The sequence below is a fragment of the Pleurodeles waltl genome, chromosome 12 (genome assembly GCF_031143425.1).
Source record: "Pleurodeles waltl isolate 20211129_DDA chromosome 12, aPleWal1.hap1.20221129, whole genome shotgun sequence".
NCBI lineage: Eukaryota > Metazoa > Chordata > Amphibia > Caudata > Salamandridae > Pleurodeles > Pleurodeles waltl.
The window spans coordinates 604,521,743-604,545,291 of NC_090451.1; the positions used below are offsets into that span (position 1 = coordinate 604,521,743).

The following is a 23,549-nucleotide window of genomic DNA, read 5'->3' on the forward strand; positions in this document are numbered from 1 at the left end:
ATGCGGCCGCAACATAGGAGCCGGCTCCTAATGGAGCCGGCGGTGTTGCGGCTGTGCAACGGGTGCAGTAGCACCCGTCGCGCTTTTCGGCCCTGTTAGGGGGCCCCAGGACTCCCCTTACCGCCAGCCTCTTCCTGGCGGTGCAAACCGCCAGAAACAGGCTGGCGGTAGGGGAGTTATAATCCCCAGGGCAGCGCTGCTTGCAGCGCTGCCCTGGCGGATTATCACCACTGGGGCTAAAACGGCGGGAAAACGGCGGCCCCGGCGGTGCGACCGTGGCGCTACCGCCGCGGTCAAAATATGGGTCTCCGTACCGCCAGCCTGTTGGCGGTACGGACGCCACTTTAGCCCTGGCGGTCTCAGACCGCCAGGGTCGTAATGACCCCCATAGTCATTTACAACCCCAATAGCTCTAACTCTCAGAAATAAGAGACCTATTGCATTGCAAATGCTTGTTTTATTAAGCTTGAACGTGTCATGCTGCTAATAAGTGAAAGTAGTGAAAATGATCAGACACACCTGGACTAGAACCCTCAATTTTCAGTGTGTGGGTCTGTGACCTTAATCAGTATGCCACAGGTGACTCCTTACTTGTTTTTTTTTTTTTTAAAGTCATTGCATGAAGAAACCATTTCAGTGACTCTCTTTCTCTCATCCCATTATGGGATAGAAGAGATAGTGACAGGACTGCAGGGGAGCCCGAAGGCCCCCTCGGTCCTAGCTGGCTCACCACGCCCTGTGGGAGCCGGCATTGCTCCCACAAGCAGGGAGCTGCTTTTAATTGCAGTTCCCTGCTTGTGGGATCAATATTTTCATCTGTCTTCCCCGCACGCATATTTACGTGCTCGGGAACACAGATGAAAACTCCGCTTTTTGACAGAAGGAGCTTTTTGACAGCTTCTGTGGTCAGAAAGCGGATTTTGCTTTCTTTTACTTCTTGGTGGGCTTACAGCTCCCACCCAGCAAAAGCTAACAGCTATGTCCAGGGTGTCGGCACTCCCCAGGGCCATCATTGGCTCCTCGAGGGGTCTGTGTGGTCCGCCCTCGAACAAACAAAGCCCCAGGGAGGTGGTGGTACCCAGGGCTGCGGGGGACCGAAACGGACCTCCCTTATTCATTTATTATAGCCCCAATGAGGTGGTGGTCCCGGGGGCAGCGGGGGACGCGCCCCCCCCCTTCATATTAATTCAATGCCCCGGGGAGGTGGCGGTCCTCTGGGCAGCGGAGGGAGGGAGTGGATTAGCTCTATGGTGGGGTCTCTCTGGAAGATCCAAGATGGCTGCCAACACTTCTTTCCTTTCAAGTGTTGATGGCCTGTCAGATCACAGCACAAGATCAGAAGGGGTCCCAAATCCTTCACGTCCCTCTATATGCAAATATGGCTTTTTATTAATTTCTCTAAAACTACTGAACGGATATAGGCAAATCAAAAAACAATTCTATAGAAACTAGGTCCTAAACTTTCCAGACAGCAGCTTAAGCGAGCATAAGTAAACGTTTTTGGGATAATTTCGTGAAGATTCATCAACCAGCATCAAAGATAAAGGCAAGTCAAAAAAACACTTCTTCTATAAAAACTAGATCCTAACTAGTCACCACCAGGTAGGTATAGTTAAGACCTAGTTTCTATACAAAAAGCTTTTTTTGATTTGCCTATTGCTTTGACGCTGGTTGACATATCTTCACAAAGTTTTCCCAAACAATTTTACGCTCACTTCAGCTGCTGATTGAAAAGTTTCGGTGTGATCCGTCAGGCAGGGCCGGAGAAAGAAGTGGGGCCCCAAAACATGTTTTCCTCATTACCTTTTCCATAGGGATTTTGAACAGCAATAGCACCGAAACCACTGGACAGAATTACACCAAATATGTCAGAAAAGTAGCTCTTGGTCCAGAAAGAGGCCTTTTTGTTAGTTGATGTAAATCTGTTCAGTAGTTTTAGAGAAATTAACAAAAATAGTTAGCTCAGGTAACTCTAACTGCAGAATTTGTATGGATTTGTACGTGTGAAATGTGAGCATAACTATAACGTCTCTGTAATCTTAGTTTTTTTTTAACTGAATTTCTATGTTTTAAAAAAAAAATTTTTTCAACATAAAGTAATTTTCATTACTATACATTAATCCAACCACTACCTCGCACGGCCTGTGGGCGGTTGACAGCCATGCACAGCGGGGCTTGGTCTCAGGGTCTGCCCTGTGGCTTGGCCCAGCAGCCAACCCTTATAACCACACAACCCTGTGCTGCCAACCACCTTTGGCCTTGCGACACAGCGGGGGTTGACCTGTAATCACCCAACCCTGCACTGTGCGTTGCTTTTGACTATGCGCACTGGGAGTTGGCTGCGCCCAGGCCCTGAGACCGATCTCAGCCCTGGGGACCTCATCCCTCTGGGCATGGCCATGTGACCTGGGTGCCGCCACCAGGGCACCCAGTCACAAAATTGGGGACCGCGGGTGGAGCCTGAAGGCTCCCACAGTACCAACCGGCCCCCACCTCCTGCTAAAGCTGCTCCCTCTCTGTGAGAGAAATCTTTCCTCTGTTTCCCTGCCTGCATCTCTGTGGGCAGGGAAACAGAGGAAACCTCTGCTCGCAGTGAGGGAATGATGTTTGACAGCTGCAGGCGCCCCCCCGCATTATTTACAGTTCCTGCCCTGGGGAGGTGATGGTCCCTAGGCCTACGAGGGTAGGAGGCAGTATAGCCCATCAGCCTTCTTTACATCAGCATTCTTTACATTAAGTGCCCCAGGGAGGTGGTGGCCTCCCGGGCACTGGGGGGATGGGGACGGGGGTGGGGGGGAGTGGTCATTTCCCACGTTTCTTAAGTTAAAAGGCCTGGGGAGGTGGCAGTCTCCAGGCCTGCAGGGGGCCCGCCATGCGCCTCCTTGTAATATTTTCATTCAGTGCCCTGGGAGGTGGCGGCCCCAAGGCTGCACCCCCCCATTATTTTCATTCAGTGTCCCGGCTTTGCGAGGAGGGGGCTGGGTGATCCCCCTGCATATAAAATTTTGAAGTTCCCAGAACCTGGCCCACCTGGTGGCTTGTTGCTTTTTCCATTTTTCCTGAATTCACAAAGTCATCCCTCTGGGACACCACACCAGAGCTAAGGGGTCAGGGTGACTCTGCACTGGCCCTCTGTCTTTTACTTTTTTGTGGAACTCAGCTGAAGCCGAGCCCCAAGATGGCTGCCATCACTTCCTGGTTTGAAGTATTGGCAGCCAATCAGAGCTGTGCATTTCCGGGCACAAACGTTTTGCGAAATCATTGCAAAGGATCTACAGCCCTAGATCTTTTTTTCTTTAAAAACTCCAAAACTACTGAACAGATTTACACCAAATTACAAAAAGAACAATTTCTGACACACGATCTACCTTTCTGCCAGTTTGGTGTAATTACATCCAGCTGTTCGGCTGTAGTTCTGTCTAAAATCCCTTTGGGAAATTGTTGTAAAACGTTTTGGGACCCCTACCCCTTTTTTCTTGCCCCCTGCTTGACGAATCACTCCAAAACTTTTCAGGCAGCAAGCTAGTGTTGAAAATTTTGGGAAGATCCATTGAACTGCGCCGAAGTTATTAGCAAAACATAAGACGCTTTTCCTATGGAAACCAGATTATAACTACAGCTCGTGCTCTGAGGTAACTGTAACTCATTCCCTCACCATGCACTGCTAATTACCTCACGTATTACATCACTCATGACCTCTTGTATGACATCATTGATAATGTTACTGCAACATTTGCAATAAATGTATTGATGAGAAGATTGTGCATGGCGGGGGTGCGAGTTATAGTAACCTTAGAGCGAAAGTCATAGTTTCTTTGAGTTTCTTTTAGATAAGTATAACTGTTGAATTTCAGTGGTTGTATGTGTGTACATTCTGACCTAACTATAACGTCGCGGTAAGCTTTGTGTTTTTTTGTAGTTCAAAATAGACATCTACGACTTATGTTCATAGAGGCGTTAATCCTAGAGCTACCCAAACCTGGAAGGGATCTACTTGACGGGGCATACTATACGCCCCTATCGCTAATGAATACTGATTATAATATTTATAGTAGAATAATAGCAAATTGCCTGATGGGATTTTTAGCTGCTGTAATTCATCATGACCAAAAGTGAATTCACCCTGTGCTCCAATATTACACAACTGGTCCACATCCTAACACTGTGCAATATTTATACTAAATCTAGAGAAAGCTTTGGTCCCCAACAATTGGAAATACTTGTCTGCTGTATTGAGACACATGGGCTTTAAGGATAATATAATGAAGTGGCTCACCGTATTGTAAAACCTGCTATTGGTGAGCGTCCGCACTAGCAAAGTCATATCAGGGTAATGTATCGTGAATAGGGGAACAGGTCGGGATCAATCAATCAATCATAGTATTTATAAAGCGCGCTATGTACCCGTCAGGGTTTCGAGGCGCTGGGGGGGGGGGGGTGGGGGGGGGAGTGCTGCTGGTTTAGTGGTCGAAGAGCCAGGTCTTGAGGAGCCTTCTGAATGCGAGGAGGTCCTCGGTCTGGCGAAGGGATGTGGGGAGAGAGTTCCAGGTCTTGGCGGCGAGGAAGGAGAAGGATCTGCCGCCGGATGTCTTGCGCTGGATTCGGGGTACGATGGCGAGGGCGAGGTTGGCGGATCGGAGTTGACGTGTTGGGGTGTAGAAGTGGAGTCTGGTGTTGAGGTAGGAGGGTCCGGTGTTGTGAAGTGCCTTGTGAGCGTGGGTCAGGAGTTTGAAGGTGATCCTCTTGTCTACCGGGAGCCAGTGGAGTTCCTTTAGGTGAGGGGAGATGTGACTTCGGCGGGGCATGTTGAGGATCAGTCGGGCGGAGGCATTTTGGATACGTTGGAGGCGTTTGATGTCTTTGGTTGGGATGCCAGTGTAGAGTGCATTGCCGTAGTCAAGTCTGCTGCTGACGAGGGCCTGGGTCACCGTCTTTCTGGTTTCTGTTGGAATCCACCTGAAGATTCTGCGGAGCATTCGGAGGGTGTTGAAACAGGAGGAGGAGACGGCGCTGACCTGTTTGGACATGGTGAGGGCGGAGTCCAGGATGAAGCCGAGGTTTCTTGCGTGGCTGGCAGGGGTGGGTGGGGGTCCGAGGACGGAGGGCCACCATGAGTCGTTCCAGGCCGAGGGAGTGCGTCCGAGGATGAGGACTTCCGTCTTGTCGGAGTTGAGTTTCAGGCGACTGTTGTTCATCCAATCGGCGATGGATTTTAGTCCCTCATGGAGGTTTGTTTTGGCGGTGAGCGGGTCTTTGGTCAGGGAGAGGACGAGCTGGGTATCGTCGGCGTAGGAGATGATGCTGAGATGATGTTGGCGGGCCAGTTGAGCGAGGGGGGCCATGTAGACGTTGAACAACGTGGGGCTGAGGGAGGATCCTTGGGGGACGCCGCAGATGAGGTTGGTGGCTTTGGAGCGGAAAGGGGAGAGACGGACTCTCTGCGTTCTGTCGGAGAGGAAGGATGAGATCCAGTGGAGGGCTTTATCTTGGATGCCGGCTTCCTGGAGGCGGGTCAGTAGGGTGCGGTGGCAGACGGTGTCAAAAGCGGCTAATAGGTCGAGGAGGATGAGGGCTGAGGTTTCGCCGTTGTCCATTTGATGTCTGATGTCATCTGTGGCGGCGAGGAGGGCGGTCTCAGTGCTGTGGTTTTGTCTGAATCCGGATTGTGAGGGGTCCAGGATGGAATTGTCTTCGAGGAAGTGGGTGAGCTGAGTGTTGACGATCTTCTCGATGACTTTCGCTGGAAAAGGGAGGAGAGAGATCGGACGGAAGTTTTTGAGGTCGTTGGGGTCAGCCTTGGGTTTTTTGAGGAGGGGTTGGATTTCTGCGTGTTTCCAGCTGTCCGGGAAGGTGGCAGAAGTGAAGGAGAGGTTGATGATCTTGCGGAGTTCGGGGGCGATGGTGGCGTTGGCTGAGTTGAAAACATGATGGGGGCAGGGGTCCGTGGGGGAGCCTGAGTGGATGGTGTTCATGGTTGCTATGGTTTCTGCCTCGTCCACGTGGGTCCAGGCGGTAAGGCGGCAGTCGCGGGAGGAGACGTCGGGGGTGGGGTCTGGCGGTGGACCGGTGATGAAGCTGTCGTGGATGGTGGTGATTTTCTGGTGGAAGAAGGTGGAGAGGTCGTCGCAGAGTTTCTGGGAGGGCGGGATGTCGTTGGAGTTGGCTTTCGGATTGGAGAGTTCCTTCACGATGCCGAAGAGTTCTTTGCAGTCGTGGGCGTTGTTGTTGATGCGTTCGGTGAAGTGGGCGCGCTTGGCGGTGCGGATCCGTTGGTGGTGTGTCGCCTTCTGTCACCATTGTTTGCTCTGGTTATGTAGCACCTAGCAAACTTAATAAGGTGACATGATAAATATAGTGACATAACAATATCTGGCACAACTCGTATTTCATTATATGCCGATCATGTATATCTATAAATGATGTAACACAATGCCTACCAGGTTTAGCAGATACATTAGAAGTAGTGGGCCGTCAATTTGGGATTTCAGATTGACTGGTTGAAATCTTCTTTACACCCCATTGTTCGTTGTTTGTTTGGCCTGGAATGTTGTGATATTTTGGAGTACTTCTACGCATACTTGTTATGGAAATTATCGACTGCAACGTAGAGAGATGGTGGAGCACCCTAAAAGGTTGTTTCTTATTCTGAAAAACGCAAGGTAGAGTCTCCATGGTTAAAATTATGGTGCTACCTTGTCTGCTACAGTGTTTCACCCATCTACCATTGTTGTTGCTAAAGACCTAGAGAGGGCTAGCTAAACTGTTGTTTTACCTAACATGAAACACTGGACGATACAGGGTACCGCCTATGAAGCTTTTGTTGCCTTCGCTAAGCGCAATTGCTGTCGGTGGCTGGCTGACGCCTGTCCCCAGAAGCAAAAATTGTTCTGCCAAATGTTGAAAGAAACACAGTTATTATAGCTTTAAAGCCTGTAAAAATGGTACCATTCTATATTTTTTTCTCAACTCAAGACCTTGCAAGATGTAGCCGAAATGGCAGTCATAAGTGGGCCACTGCACAGACTGACCACTGAGGAAAAATACATATTGTAAACAGACATTCACGATCCCACAAGGGTTAGTTGATTGTCTCACGTGGTAGGTTTGATTATTTATTTTTTCTTTGAATTTCTTACTTTATTCACTTGATGTGCTGATTTTTTGAAGGTATTTTCCAAACATTTAATTTATGTCCCCTTGACACCACTCCCGCTCTCCAGAAGAGTGTCAGATCAACTGGTAATATTTGCCCCATTTGGAAATTAGTCTAGACATGTCATGTTAGGAGCCAGAGAAAGCAAAATGCAATAGAGTAGACCAAGGAAGATGAGCAGCTGCTGGTTGTGGGATGATACCAGAGACATACCCCAGGCCGTTCGCAAAATAACATATTTATTAAATATACATACAAATTGACAAGTCATTGACACCTTTAAAAATGAAAACACTTTGAAAACGGCCAACCAGAGCGAAATATATGTTGGCTATTGTACTGATCATAATTTATAGAGAAAAGTAAAGGAAGGCAAAGAGAAAAATACACTTTGTCTTGCTCAGTATTTAGTGGTGTGCATGTGCACTGTTGTTAATCTAGTTCAGATTACACTTGCTAGCAACAGATTCAGCAACCACAATCATTTTGACAGTAATACTAAAAATTGGGGGAAACTTTCAGAGATATACACATTTTGTTATTTTATCATTATGTTCTTTGTGGAATAATAACTTTTTTTGATTCGTCTTAGATCTTGAGCACGAGTCTGCTTCAAGCAGTCTGAAAATTCACATTCAATGTTGTTTCTTTATCTTATCTTTTGTTTTCTTAACTTTTTATAGGACTACTATGCTCCAGGTTATTATGGTGAGCCGGATCCAGCCGTATCATCACCTACTGAAACTGACGCTGAACCATCATCTTTTATAGATGATGAAGCGGTAAGGTTATTGATCATAACACTAACTAGCTTAGCCAATAAAATATGCATTAACTGTTACTAGCTGTTTGTTTTCGACAAAATTTCGTACAGTAGGTAGAATTCCCACTTTTCCACACTGTTTTATTTTTTTGATTAAATTATCATTGCTAATGTTTAATTCTGCTGTAGCCGTATCCATAAAACGTTATGGAAGTGTTAAACGCTTGGAATCTGCCAGAAGTCAATCCTTACCTTGTTTTGTGAGTAGTGCTAAACACGCCCCCTCCAAAGTGTCTGTTTGAAAACACTTATGAGCAGCATAACCGTCCAGTTTGTATTGTCACTAATATCTCAAAAAGTGTCTTCTGTTGATAGCAAGGAGTTTCCCCAAATTTTGCAAGCTGTTCTTCTGGTAGGCAGCTGACACCCCCCAGTGAAGGTTATGACTAGGAAGGCCAAATCATGGTACTGATTTGTTAATTCCCCTCAGCCTTGGTCCGATGAGGTGGAACCACAGGGGAAGCTATTAAAAAAAAAAAAAGAAATAAAAAAATTAAGTCTGGTGACACGGTAAGCCCTAACTGAGGGACTCCATTCCTTTTAATTGCAGTTCAGCAAAGGTGCAGATTTGGTTGAGCAACAGGCACCTGCTTAGTGAGCGTTTAAGGAAAACTGCCAAGACCCTGTGACTCTACTGGGGGAGTCCCACAAAAGTTGATTTTCGACAAGTAAATAGTAACTTACTGTCAGAAATGTGTATAATAACTCTTATTTCGGGGGAAACTCCCAAATAATATGCATAAAGTACATGTACAGCAACATTTCATCTATTCAGTATAACATTTTAAGATGAAGAATATACCATCATTAATTTCTTACATGCAATATTTAAAATGTAGACTGCTTCAGTTGCTCCCCACCTTACCTGCCAAGCATGGAATAAATATTTTTAGACACTCCACTATGCACCACAATAATTTACGCTACTGCATTTTACGACTCTGCATTGTACACCACTGAATTCGATGCAGCATCTCTCAGCACAAGTATACTTTCCAACACTCTACACCAGTGCATTCTACACCAGTCCGCTCTACTCCATAGTTACCCACTATCCATTGCACTGTACTCTGTGCCACTGCACTCTACAAAACTTGACTCTGTGGCACTGCATGCTATGCCACTGAACTTTACACCACTCTACTCCTTACTGCTGCATTTTTGCCACTGCACTCCATGCCACTCCACTTATGCATCTCTTCACACTGCTGCACTCCACTCTGCAGTACTGCATGGCACTGCACTCTACAGCATCATACTCTGCAGCATTGCACTTTACGCCATTCTACTCTGCATCACTGCAGTCCTTGCCACTGCACTCTGCCACACTAGACTGCACTCTACTATGCTACACTGTAATCTACCCCACTGCATTCTAAAATGCTGCATTGTACACTGCTGAATTCTGTGCCACTACACTCTACACCACATTACTCTGCAACACTCTACATCAACGCACTCTGCATTAGTCCACTCTACATTACTCCTTTGTGCCCCACGCTAAACGACTCTCCACACTCAATGCCACTCCACTCTAGACCTCTCTACTCCATTCTTCGCCATTCCACCCTATGACACTCCACGCCACTCGCATCTATGTCACTAACTTTGAGGTTTGCTGAACAGCAGCCACGCTGGTGTACAACATGGCTAAAACACATTGGAAAAGCAAATAGCCCTTGCATAAGCGAGACCTATTGGTTTTTCCCAATGCTTGTTCTCCACCTGCTGATATATCACATGGCCTCAGTCATTTTCTTACCAGGAAAATTCATAAGGTATTCGTAGCAGCCAAATCTTCCAAACTCCGTGAGCCATAATTTTAGCTCTGGATCCCTCTTGTGCCTCCTCAGTTTTAGAAAATTTTAGTGTAGAGGTGGGGCTTACTGGGCTATTTGCTTGGCTTTGAGCACAACTCTAGCAAGGCTCCCTCTTCTAAGCACTGGATGGTAGTGCAGACAGATTTCTACACACTTATCTTGAATGGAGGGCAGCTATCACCACGCTGGGCGAGAATAAAAGAGAAGCGAGGCCACCTCTGTCCCCTTTACATTTTACCCCTCATACCAATGTTATTATGGCAATGTCCTGCAAAGGGGTGGGGAGGATGCTAATCTACCACTGTGAAGTTCCTGAGTAGTGTCCCTGCCATTACCACATCTGAGATCCAAGGGGTTTGCTGAATCTTCTTGGCATGGAAGAGCTCTGGGTGGAAGGCAGTAGGCACACCCAACTATGTCCCTGCAGCATTGTTAGCGTGGATCTGCTATAGTCTAGGTGCTTACCAGGAGCACAGTGAATTGAGTACTGGGGAGCTCCGGGACATGTTGGTGTTTCAAATTTGAATGTACACTGGTGGAAGGGTTGCCCTTTTGAGCTCTCAATCCCGCGGCCCTCCAGAGAGTGTAAGTCCAAACCTGAAACGAACATCATGCTGAGTTCTTCTGTGCATCGACCGTACAAAGGTATGGCTAAAATCCGTAATGACCCCTGTGTGGCTGAGAAACCGAAGGCAGTAGCTTCAGCTCCTTAAAAAATAGATGAATGTTATGGGCCTGTGGGGTGCCTCTGTCTGGTATCCAGCTACACTAAAAGTGGTGTTGGAGGTTCTGTCTGGGTCATTGTTTCCTGAAAATCTTTGAAATGTAAGCGGGTAAATGATAAGGACAGTCCAGTAACCTGAGTTCCTCCATGTATCTCCACATCTGTTGTGAACTTTAGCAGAGAATCTTAACTGCAGCACTGATTGTAGTTTCAAACAGGGAGGCGTTTTCACTCAAGTACCAGGTTTTTTGAGTTTCTTAGGTGTCGGGCAGGCAATTTGGAGTGGTGAACTAGAACAAAAAGCAACCCAGTTAAGATAGAACCGGTGTGGAGTTGCTTGTGTTCTGGTTCACGATAGACCTGTACTAGCAGTTTGTAACGGACTGTTCTTGTTGGAACAAGACCAAGGCTGATTTTCATATAACTGGTCCCGAGTAATTACCGAGGTCTGCGGTCAGGTCAAGCATTCCACCCATCACTTTTTTGTATTTCTTAATGGAGTGCCTTAAGTGTGATAGGTATGCCCAGAATTGCCTCCCATACTCACTTTGCCACAGGAGCAAAGCTGTACCCTTCTGAAGAGGTCCAAATAGGCCGAATCAGGTCTGGGGGTGTTTGTTCCTGTTCAAAATGGACATGGCCTGGTAATTCAGACTCAACTGTATTGAAGAAGTACCAAGGCTGATTTGCATATTGCTTGGTCCTCCCTGAGGTGGCATACTGGCAAAAAAAATGAAGGACTGGGGTGTGGCCTGAGTAATTTATCAATGGCTGAAATTAATTCAAGCATCCTACCATCATCACTTTTTTGGTATTCCTTAAAGGCCTGTAGGCCTGTAAATCCCTTTAATGCAAATAAGACAAATTGACTCTGAAAGTAAAGGTGTTGGGTACATTGCATAACTAGGGCTAACCGGATGCTGGCTGTACGCCACGTAAGTGACCCCACAAAGTCGTTCAAGGGGTCTTTGAGGAGGAGTTTCAGGAAGACAGAGGCAGGGGGGGGTCTTTATATAGGATCCTTGCTAATTCATATCGTCAAAAACAGCTGGCGCTAGTCAGCTTGAGGGCAGGGATTCTAAGGCATTGTCTATAGTGCACAGGACCGAGATTTCATTTATACTCAGACATGTACAAAGCAACCTACTTCTGCACCACCTGGCCAGTGATCACCAAATCTGTATCACAGGTTATGTGTAAGCAGACTGTTTGGTAGTGCATTGTTACTGGGTTTACCTCTAGTGTTTAAAAGCTTAATTAAAGAATGCAGCCTGCATTCCTGGCACGTCATGTATTCTGTTGCCTCGCAGACTGGAGACTCCATATGGGACTCTTTTATTCTGGTCTGCCGGGGGTCGGTTGTATATATCTTGTCTTTTGTGAATAAACCATCTAACCACTCAAACGTGTGGTCTTAAAACTGGTGACGGGGATGGAACGAATGGGACAAGACTGCTGATTAACCGACCCCATTGGGTAGCTTGAGGAAGAGCAATGGTGCGATGCACATGGGCAGACGTTCAGTTCAGCAGTAACTTGGCTTTGAACTTAAGGAAAGTTCTGCTGATAGCCGGGATTGGGGCGCCTGAAGTAAGGCTTCACAGCAAAGCCGGAAGGTACATTTTATTTCATTAGTTACAGTGTAATCACCTGGACAGCACATGAGCGGCGCCCTTCAGCCATGCAGCACTTAGCTGCTGCCTTCGGCATTCCATATCTTCGCGGTCTTGCTCGTGCGCGTGGAACTGTTTGACACTAATTGGCCTTTGTGTGAGGTTTATCGTTTCATGCACTGCGGGGAAGAGAAAAAAAATCATCTTGTGGACTATGCCGGGAGTAATTGGTGGAAAGTGTGGTCAAATCAAGTTAAAGAAGGGCAAGGCTTCAAGCGGAGTTGGTGCCGGAGCAAGCTGCTGACCTTGTAAAGATAGAAAATGACCTGGTACCAGTTATGCACGCAGTGTGCAAGTGCCGGCTAGCCATTTACTATTGAACCACTTGGATGTGCTGGTCAAAGACTGAGAAGATTTCTAGTGAAAGTAAAGAAGGACAAACTGTCTGATGGTTCCAGGGAAAGTAAGGGAGGACTTCTTTAACCCCTTCGCTGCCAGGCCTTTTCCCCCTCCTGTGCCGAGCCTTTTTTTGGCTATTTGGAGCAGTTCGCGCTTAGGCCCTCATAACTTTTTGTTCACATAAGCTACCCACGCCAAATTTGCGTCCTTTTTTTCCAACATCCTAGGGATTCTAGAGGTACCCAGACTTTGTGGGTTCCCCAGAAGGAGGCCAAGAAATTAGCCAAAATACAGTGAAAATTTCATTTTTTTCAAAAAAATGGGAAAAAGGGGCTGCAGAAGAAGGCTTGTGTTTTTTTCCCTGAAAAGGGCATCAACAAAGGTTTGCAGTGCTAAAATCACCAGCTTCCCAGCTTTCAGGAACAGGCAGACTTGAATCAGAAAACCCAATTTTTCAACACAATTTTGGCATTTTACTGGAACATACCCCATTTTTACGATTTTTTGTGCTTTCAGCCTCCTTCCAGTCAGTGACAGAAATGGGCATGAAACCAACGCTGGGTCCCAGAAACCGCAACATTTCGGAAAAGTAGACACAATTCTGAATTCAGCAAGAGGTAATTTGTGTAGATCCTACAAGGGTTTCCTACAGAAAATAACAACTGAAAAAGAAAAATATTGAAATTGAGGTGAAAAAAACATCATTTTTTCTCTACGTTTTACTCTGTAACTTTTTCCTGCGATGTCATATTTTTGAAAGCAATATACCGTTACGTCTGCTGGACTCTTCTGGTTGCGGGAATATATAGGGCTTGTAGGTTCATCAAGAACCCTAGGTACCCAGAGCCAATAAATGAGCTGCACCTTGCAATGGGTTTTTATTCTAAACCGGGTATACAGCAGTTCATTTGCTGAAATATAAAGACTGAAACATAGGTATCAAGAAAACCGTTGTATTTCCAAAATGGGCACAAGAAAAGGTGTTGAGAAGCAGTGGTTATTTTCACACTGCTTAATTCCGCGGTGCCCATACTAGCATGTGAATTACAGGCCATTTCTCAATTACACTTATTTTTTTTACACACTGTCTTGCATTTGGAAGAAAAAAATGAAGAGAAAGACAAGGGGCAATAACACTTGTTTTGCTATTCTGTGTTTCCCCAAGTCTACCGATAAAAATGGTACCTCACTTACGTGGGTAGGCCTGATGCTCGCGACTGGAAACGCATCATGGACACATCACATTTTTACATTGAAATCTGATGTGTTTTTTGCAAAGTGCCTAGCTGTAGATTTTGGACTCTAGCTCAGCCGGCACCTAGGGAAAGCTACCAAAACTGTGCATTTTTGAAAACTAGACACCTAGGGGAATCAAAGATGGGGTGACTTGTGGGGCTCTGACCAGGTTCTGTTACCCAGAATCCTTTGCAAACCTCCAATTTGGCCAAAAAAGACTTTTTTCCTCTCATTTCGGTGACAAAGTTCTGGAATCTGAGAGGAGCCACATATTTCCTCCACCCAGCGTTCCCCCAAGTCTCCTGATAAAAGTGATACCTCACTTGTGTGGGTAGGCCTAGTGCCCGCGACAGGAAATGCCCCAAAACACAATGAGGACAAATCACATTTTCCCAAAGAAAATAGAGCTGTTTTTTGCAAAGTGCCTACCTGTGGATTTTGGCCTCTAGCTCAGCCGGCACCTAGGGAAACCTACTAAACCTGTGCATTTCTGAAAACTAGAGACCTAGGGGAATTCAAGATAGGGTGACTTGTGTGGCTCGGACCAGGTTCTGTTACCCAGAATCCTTTGCAAACCTCAAAATTTGGCTAAAAAACAATTTCGCCTCACATTTCAGTGACAGAAAGTTCTGGAATCTGGAATTTCTGTGTGGGATCACCCCTAGGGGGTTTTCTGCCCCCCTGGGGGCAGATCGGCCTAGAATCTGAATGTAAAAACAAAGAAGTGTATTACCCTCCTAAGTGTGTGATAGAGGTGACTGGAGTGAAGGCATCCATGTGGGCAGATTTGTGTTCCCCTTATGCCTTTGTGGACAAATCCATTTGGATGAATGAGTAAAACAAGTGAGTAGTCTCCTAGTGATGTGGAACCACATGGGTATTGTGGTATTAAATTGCCTATATTAGGTTATTTCAAAGAGGAGCTGACATAGAAGGGAAGAAGTGCACAACGGACAGTGTATGTTTTTGACAGCGGTAAAACCTTGTTAGATGGTAAGAACAATGGACATTGGGAACAGTGTTGGATCCTAACCACCCTCATCTAGTGTAGCTGACAGCACGACCAGATGTAGATAAATGAAAGAATGAATATTCTATAGTGTTTCCCCTAAATTGGGGTGTTTGAAGAAGTTCAAACACCAGATAGTTGTAAAGTAAAGGGCAGTTCGGAAAGTACATAAGGTGAGAAATGTGCCATTAGCCTTAAGGGAGAGGTTGTCTGATGAGGTGAAGAGGTTATGCTCCGAAGGAATAATTGAACCAAAACAAGCATTCAAGTGGTTGAGCCCAATTGTGCTGGCAAGGAAGGTGAATCAAAAGATTAGCATGTGCATGGAACTGCATGATGTCAATGAAAACATGTGGGTATATACGCATCCCCTCACAAAGATCAGTGAGATTCTCATGAATGTTAGAGGCGCAAAGTATTTTACGACATTTAATCTTTCCAGTGCTTACCATCAAGTACAGTTACATCTGCAAACCAAGCATTTAACTTCGTACATTATGCCTGAAGGTGCGTATCAGTTTTTATGCATGCCTTACGGCTTAGCCTCTGCATCAGCCGTATTTCAGGTTGCACGAAGCACTTGCTGCAGGGGCTAGCCAAAGTGTTGGTATTTCAGGTTGATATTTTAGTGTGGGGTGAGGATGAAGTACAGCAAGGCACTGTATTGTAAAATGTGTTGGGCAGGCTAGAAGAAGGATTGACAGTGGAGTTAAAAAATGTGTGTTCCTGACAGAAGTACAATATTTAGGGCATACTTTGTCCAACATAGGGATCAAGCCAAAGATGAAGTTAATTGAGGCAATCAAGCAGGCCACATCACCAAAAGATAAGGCACAGTTAAGATCTTTCCTTAGTCTTGCTGAATATTACTCGAAATTTGTTGATCACTTTTCCAATAAGGTACACATATGGCAGGTGCTGATCAAGAAGGGAGCAAAATTTGATTGGTCAGAAGATTGTCAACGAGCATTTGATACTGTTAAAACAGCGATTCTGAAGGACAGTGTTTTGGTGCAGTCATCGTGACCGATAATATTTGCTGTGGTTTAGGCGCTTTATTAGTGCAGGAACCTGAGGGAAAGAAAAGAGTTGTTGAGTTCACTCCACAAACATTAAAAGGTGCTGAAGGGACATATTTTGTTATGAAGAAAGAGGGTTTAGCGTGTTGGTCAAGTACTACAGGACTTATGTGTGGGGAACGCAGTTTGAGCTCAGAACTGATCATCGTCCTCCTTATTCATCTGTTCACCACGAAGGGTGCAGTATGGGCCTCTCCCCATATGGTGAAATAGTTATACAGACTACAGGAATATACCTTCACTATCATCCATGTCCCAGGTCAAAAAAATGTAAATGCTGATTGTCTAATACATTTGCCAATAGAGGAAGACATGGAAGGCAATGAAAATTATTGGGTAGTGGCGGAAATTGATGCCGTGTGTATGGGAGCCATATGGAAGAATGAAAGAATTGGCATATCATGCTAACTTAAAATTACTCATGAACAAATCGGGAGAAGTTGACTTGGGATGAAAAACAGCAACTGTGTGAATACTAGCCAGTTTGGGATGAGTCGTCTATAGTGGAGGGTGTAGTCAGGAGATATGACACACTAGTTGTCCCTTCTACTTGGTGCCCTAGATTGTTGGAGCTTGTGCATTAAGGACATGGGGGCATGTCGGCAATGAAAAAGAAGGATTTTTGGTGGCCCGGTATGGGCAAACAGATTGAGAGATGTGGGAAATTGCGAATCGTGCATGTGCAGTGTCAAAACACACAGTGTCAGAAACGCACACAAACACAGTGAGGTATCCTGAAGGACCTTGGGAAAAAGTTACAATAAACATTTGTGGACCCTTTGAATGTTTGGGATTAAAAATTGGATTCGCTCCAGTCCCAGTAGATTATTATTCAAAATAGCTAGAGGTAGCATTTGTCACGAACATCAAATCTCACTATGTCATAGCTTTTTGTGAGGAAATATTCAGAAGAAAGGATTGTCCTGGGACAGTAGTTTCAGACGAGTCAGTTTGCCATTGATTAATTTTAATCATTTTTTAAAATATGAAGGAATTAAGCATGCCAAAACCACTGTGTACAATCCTCACAAAAATGGTTTACTCAAGAGGTTTGATTGCGTGTTGCGAAAGCATACCCAATTAGCCTCGGGAAATAATTTGAGTTGTAAAGAGGAAGTAAAGAAAATTTTACGGAGTTACAGAACAACTCATTGTGTTACGAAAGAGACTCCATTTTTTCGCTGAGCGGGAGACTGGCGTGTATTGTTGTTGCGCCAGCATGGTGAACAGAGCGAACTCTGTTAAGTTGGACAAACAAGCTTTGAGATGGAGGGTGCAACAATACCAAGAGATATATGTCCACAAACCTAATGCAGGTTTGAGTAATAAAGGCTTCAGTTAGAGAGAATGGCTTAGAGTGTGCATTGGTACCTGGGGTCAGGAAGGGTGGATCTAAATGAGTTGAACGTAAGAAAGTGTTGGAAGTGTGTGGCAATGTGATGTGTTTGGAAGGTGGGAAATAGTAGAACATGTGGAAAGTCACTAAGGGCCTGATTATGACCTTGGCAGATGGGATACGCCGTCACCAACGTGACGAATATCCTGCCTGCCGTTTTACAAGTTCCATAGGATATAATGGAACTTGTAATGCGGCGGACGGGATATCCTTCACATTTGTGACGGAGTATCCCATCCGCCAATGTCGTAATCAGGTCCTAAGTCCTGAGATAGAAGTGGATATGTGGGACAATGGCAGGGAATCTTCACACGGGGAACAGTCTAATCTTAAAAATGAGAGTGAAAGAAAAAAATAGAGACGCAGTGTTTGCTCCAAAGTTGTGACTAAAAGATATGAGGATTTTGTGTGTAAATAGCATATGTATTTGTATTCGTATTTATGAATGTATATGAAAAGTCTATAGCATTTCTTGTGATATTTTGACTTTAGAGCATAGTGTGTCACCAGGGGTTTCATAATACTGTTCACCATATGCTATTTATTTATTTTTGTTTGTTTTAAAAAGGGAAATGTGTTTAATATCTTGCCTAGTTAGAGAATGCAACCTGCAGACTGGAGATTCCAGGTGTGACTGTTTACTCTGGTCGGTTGTATGTATCTTGTCTTCTGTGAATAAACCATCTAACATCTCAAACGTGTGATTTGCCTGCAACGAAAGAGAAAGGCTGGAGGTTTTGGACAGTAGTATAGCCCCGGGGGCACTATGATTTGGTGTATGGCTTAAACACAGTTTGTAGTGATTGATGCTAGTGGAGGCGATACAGGAACTGCTCCAGTTTATTCCAGAATAGCAAGGGGGTGGGGGTGTCTGAAAGTAATTGAGGAAGGAAAATCTGAGCTTTAGATTCGGCAGACACAAATTTGAGGCATATTAACGCCGATCTGATCTCTAGCTTAGAAACTCAAGATTCGAACCGGAAGTCGTCGTCTCAAAATGTCTTTTGATCACAAACATCTCTATAGCCCCAGGGTTGATGAGATATTTGAAAAAAGGTGAAAGTGCACGAAACGACAACGTCCATTTTCGTGTTACCGCAGCAGTGCCCTTAGCTCAAATGATTCAAGACCCCTGTCCAACAGGAAAGAAGCAGGCACATAGTACTTGAAAAGACGGTCATATTAGCTAAGGCTTCTGGGACACCACAGATAGGAAAGGCTACTGATGAGTTCTGGCCCAGGGCAGCTCTTTGAACAGTGTTTATGAAACACTGTTCACATTCAGCCGTAACCACCAAGGTCACCCTGGCAAGTAGAGTTAAGATTAATCAAGTGCCACTGAGTGGCCCAGTGTAGTCAGAAGGCACTCTACGCTGTCGTCTGGAACCTTTCACGCTTTTTACAGGGCGAACCTTTTGCAGACACCAGCAGGACACCTTTATAACTGACAGATCCCACATGAGATGAGCTGCAAATATGACGGATTTATCAGTAAATGGCAAGTAGCCGCCAAGGAAGGTTAAACAGTACCGAGCCTATTAGAATGAGAAAACAGTTTTTTTGTTGCGCCGTCACAGCCTCACACCGAGCAAACTGGGAATTGCCACGTGGCCTGTCAAAGCCAATGAAATTTGTCTTGCGCAACTCAGTTATGTACTCAAAGGTATACTGCATCCTTGCCTATATTCCAAGAATCACATGGGACCATGTAACACTGAGCTTAGGAACTTGCACACCGTTTTCAATATGAAAAAGGAAGCGAGCGCATACTCTAAGATCAAGTTTGCAATGCCCACATTTTATGTTTCTGGGGATAAGGATGTGGTCGTGCTTAACGCATGTCTTAAACTAGGGACTTGGAGAAAAGAAAAACAAATTGCATTTTCCAGACAAACCACTAGGTGGCACTGACGTGCTTAGCACTGAACAGTGCAACAAGGTGTAAAACCGATGGTTAAAGGGTAAAAATCATTTTCCTTCCTGTTATCCCAGCTAGTTTGGCTCGCCACTTATTTTGGCTACAAGATGTGCCTGACGAACTCTGTTTTGCCTCAGAACAGAATCATAGCAAATCTTCCGTTCTCAAAAACAGCAAAAACTCTTAAGTGGTTTTCAGTCCATTCCACACATACCCGGAAACATAATCCACCTTGTTAACTCCCTGTTAGCTCTGCTTAGCCCTTATACCCCTTGACTCACGGTTTTGGAAATGAATGCAACTTTGTCTGTATAACTATGTTGCAAACGCCTGTTGGAGTCCCATGTGATATTGGCATTATATAATTTAAAAATACATCAGCATTGCACTGTCTTTGTACTTTTTGATGATCTGGTTTGAAAAAAAAGATTATAACCTAATTCCGTCCTTGCAATATATTGTGCACTTTATTTATTGCGATTTGATTAGTTAAACACAACCCCTTTTCTACAGTTCTAGGGAAAACGAAATGGTAGTTTATATTTTATGTATGTCATTCTCTTGTTTTTCTGTAGTTTAAGCGACTCCAGGGGAAGCGAAACAGGGGCAGGGAAGAGATCAGTTTTCTAGAGATTAAAGGAGATGACCAGTTGAGTGGCAACCAGCAGTGGCTCACCAAATCGCTGACTGAAGAGAAAAACATGAAATCCTTCAGCAAGGTATGTGATTGATCCTCATGGCACCCAGTAGCAACATTTGTATGTTTCAGAATATCGAGTTTCAGTGACGTAGAAAAGAACAAAACCTACTTACTTAATTGTTCTTAATTTTAATGTGCAGCATCAAAACAAACTAAACTAAATCAGGTTAATTTCTTTGCTGAAATCATCTCATGAGACCAATAGAAATTGTTTCTTGCTGTTCCTGGGCACTCAAAGGTTACGTGGCTCCAGTTATATTATATACAAGCATTTAACATTGGCGGCCGCAGTAGTGTTGGACTACAAATTGGGTAAATCGGGGTAGTGAAGCAGAGTGGTCCAAGCCTTATTCAGTGAATTGGCGTAGGTTATACCCTGTACAATATTATTCTGTAAAAACCCTTAACAACTGATTTTCCAGTTAGTTCTTTACTTTATAAAAAGAAAAGCACTTTGAGAAATGGACAAACTAAGAGAAAGAAAACCAGAAATAACTAGCTCTTTCCTTACCACAGATCTGATCCCAAAATCTGTTGAAGCGCTTACATGCTAAGTGCTATAGTTTTTAATATTGGAGTCTCTGGCCAGTGTTAAACTTTGGAAGTGTTCTTGATCACCTGTTTGACTTGCAAACATAGAACCCACGCTCACGGGCTGATGACTTTTTATGGCACAACAGTGACCTTGAATTAAGAACTCGGGGTTTAGGATTCACTGGGAGAGACAGCGTGAAGTGTATCTGGTTCCACAGATACATAAAACATATTCTGTAAAGTGATAATAGACCACTGTGCTACAGTTTAAGAGAAATGTATTTTTCCATTTGCATAGCACCGATTTGGATTTGAGGTACTGGTGTGGGAATTTCTGGGACTTTAGAACTACCTACTAACCCCTATCCAAATCAGAGTGCTTATCCACAATATTGGTGTACTAAAGACGAGAGGGCACAGTGCATTGGATACTGTTTAGGAGTGAGAAAACCTGTGTTGACCACATAATATGGTGTGAAAGGTTGTAATTGGGCATACAGACATGGTAAGCTTTCTTTTTGTACATAGTGGAACTTAAAAAGTTTTGCAGTTATGGAATAGTTTCGGTGTCACTAATTCGTAGTGGAGTTCATGTTCTCTCATCCTTAATGCTGATCGAAAAATACTTTCATATCAATAGACCGGCTGCCACCACTTATTTTAATTAGCTTGTTATGCAAGGGCTAACCAGAGTCTCTACTATAGAATTTATTGTATTTTGCAAACTAAAGTTGGTTTGCTAAAATAATGGAACATAATAACATAATGGTAGAGGGGGTCAGATGATCCTGTGAGGTATCTTGTTCCACCTCATGTCTTCGAAAATAGGATAAAAAAGCCGCTTGAATGGTGTCCTTGTGTTTTTTATCAATAGCCTCGGTTTTTGGGGAAGAACATTGTTCTAATTGATTTCTTTAAACTAGTACATTATGTGTGAACTTCTGTTGTTACTTCATTAAGTTCTTTGGACTGCAAACTGTTTAGAATTATTTCTTTCTTTAATACTGTCTGACACTGGCTAATAGGTTTGGGTGTTGTTTGTCATGAAAACCATACATTTTACTTTAAATAAATGCTCTGATGATATGTCTGTATACAAAACATATTGCTTTGTTCTTTTATTTTCTTTAGAAAAAAGGAGATCAACCCACTGGGCAACAGAGAAGAAAACACCAGATCACGTATTTGATCCATCAAGTGAGTTATCATTTTGTTTGCATCACATCAGGTGGCTAGTATTTCACCTTTTTCTCCAGCCTGGCCAAATGTATGAGGATTAGTGTTCTAATGCATGCTGACCTTGGATTTAGTGCCCAGTTTTTTTCCCTTCTTTGCTTCCTGGCTGAAACAGATTGTTTTGTTGCAAGTTATAGAGATTCCTGTAACTGAGTACAGGTCTTTAAGAAAAATTAGTTATTTCTGTGTTAACTGAATAACAAGCTCACCTGCGTTTCCCTTACAAAGACTGAAAGATTGTAAGCTCAACATTGTCATTGGAGAATTACTAAAATGTAAGGAATGTTTGCAGGTACCCGTTTTTAGGTTTTGCTTGTGCGTTGTGCTTGCAAAATCTTTTGTTGATTTAGCAAAAAATTAAAAGGGGCTTAGAAACCACCCCTTACTTATCTGAACTTGCCATTGGCTTGGTCAAACATTGCTTTAATTTATGTGCAGCTGATTAGCCAGCACGTTGTATGCCTCAGTTCCTGCTCTCTTCTTTGACATCTGTGCTGTTGGGACCAAGTACTCCTCCCGGTTACTTACCATTGGCTACTAGCCAGTGTCCTTCCTGTGGCTATGACATTGAAGGTACTTCTATTTTCTTTTTGCAAGCCGTCGTCCTTCCTCACTGCATGACGACTTCTTTCTCGCCACATGCCGTCTTCTTTATCGCCACATGCCGTCTTCTTTCTCGCCACATGCCGTCTTCTTTCTCACCGCAAGCCGTCTTCCTTCTTTGCCGTCTTCTTTCTTCTCTGCTCTGCTGTCTTTAAGTACATAAACAGAAGTGTAGGATGCTTGAACAAAATCCTAGAAGCCACTATTCAAAATATGCATATATATAATTTTGCATCCATGCCTTGCAGTGCATGTAACATGCTGTAATCAATGCTTGGGGGGCAGGGTCAAATCAGCCCGGGCAGCTGCCTGCCGTCCTCACGCCACAAGCGGTGCTTTCTCTGCTACTTGGTAACTGGTAAGGCAGAGATGGACTGGGGTGCCTCATGTAGCGCAGAAACCCGACCCGTACTCCTACTGGCCACTCATTAAAGTGAAAACACCTTGCATGTGTCTGCATCCATCACCAGGAGAAAGGGAGAACAAGAAGGAATACACCTCTGTAGATTTGAACTGCCCTGCCACCATCAAAGCTTTCAAATGTTCTGAAAATGTCACAAGACGCATTCTTTCACTCTTCCCTGTCAAATCCTTCATCTTTGTTTTTACCTGAATCTATTTCGATTGCTTATATATTTAGATTTGTGGTGTGTGGGAAGTCCTTCCAGTTCACCATGATTCTCTTTGGCCTTACCAGCTTCCCTCGGGTGTTCACCAAGTGGATGTTGGTGGTCACAGATCATCTGCACAAATCAGGGGCTCCACTCTTCCCCTATCTTGGACTGGCTTTGAAGGTCGGCCTTCCCCAGGTTGTTGTCTCTCACCTCCAGACTACAACTGACCTCCTGCATTCACTGGGGTCCACTATAAATGTGCTAAATTCACACCTGACTTTTCTCAGATGCCTCCTTTCATCAGATCTGTTCAGACACAGTGCAGTTTCAGGCTTATCCTCCTGAGCGGCGAGTCCAGGATATTCAGGCTATGATGCCGATGTTTGAGCCTGTCTGCTGGATTTCGGTGAGAATGACTGAAGCTACTGGGCCTCATGGCCTCCTGCATCCAGCTTTGACCACTGCATTAGCACACGGAGTTCCAGTCATAATATTTGTCAGGCAGCAACATGGGCATCCCATCACATGTTTACTAAACACTACTGCCTGGACAGTCAGGTCTGTAGCGATGCATACTTTGCCGTTCAACCTTGCAGGACTTTTTAGTTTGATCTTGGTTCGCACACCCACCTCCAGGGATGGTATTACTTGGTATCTATTCAAAGATAAGGAATCTGCAACTAAAAGTCTCT

General features: G+C 44.5%; 1 protein-coding gene across 2 annotated transcripts in view; it reads left to right on the forward strand.

The window, feature by feature from the left end:
* The window catches only part of PRCC (proline rich mitotic checkpoint control factor), a 109,298-nt gene that overhangs the window by 58,813 nt on the left and 26,936 nt on the right, over positions 1-23,549 (forward strand). For both annotated transcript variants that reach the window (XM_069217849.1, XM_069217848.1), the window contains exons 4-6: positions 7,837-7,935; positions 19,746-19,889; positions 21,536-21,601. In XM_069217849.1, the coding sequence (XP_069073950.1) occupies positions 7,837-7,935; positions 19,746-19,889; positions 21,536-21,601 (309 nt within the window). The remainder of the gene's footprint in view (positions 1-7,836; positions 7,936-19,745; positions 19,890-21,535; positions 21,602-23,549) is intronic.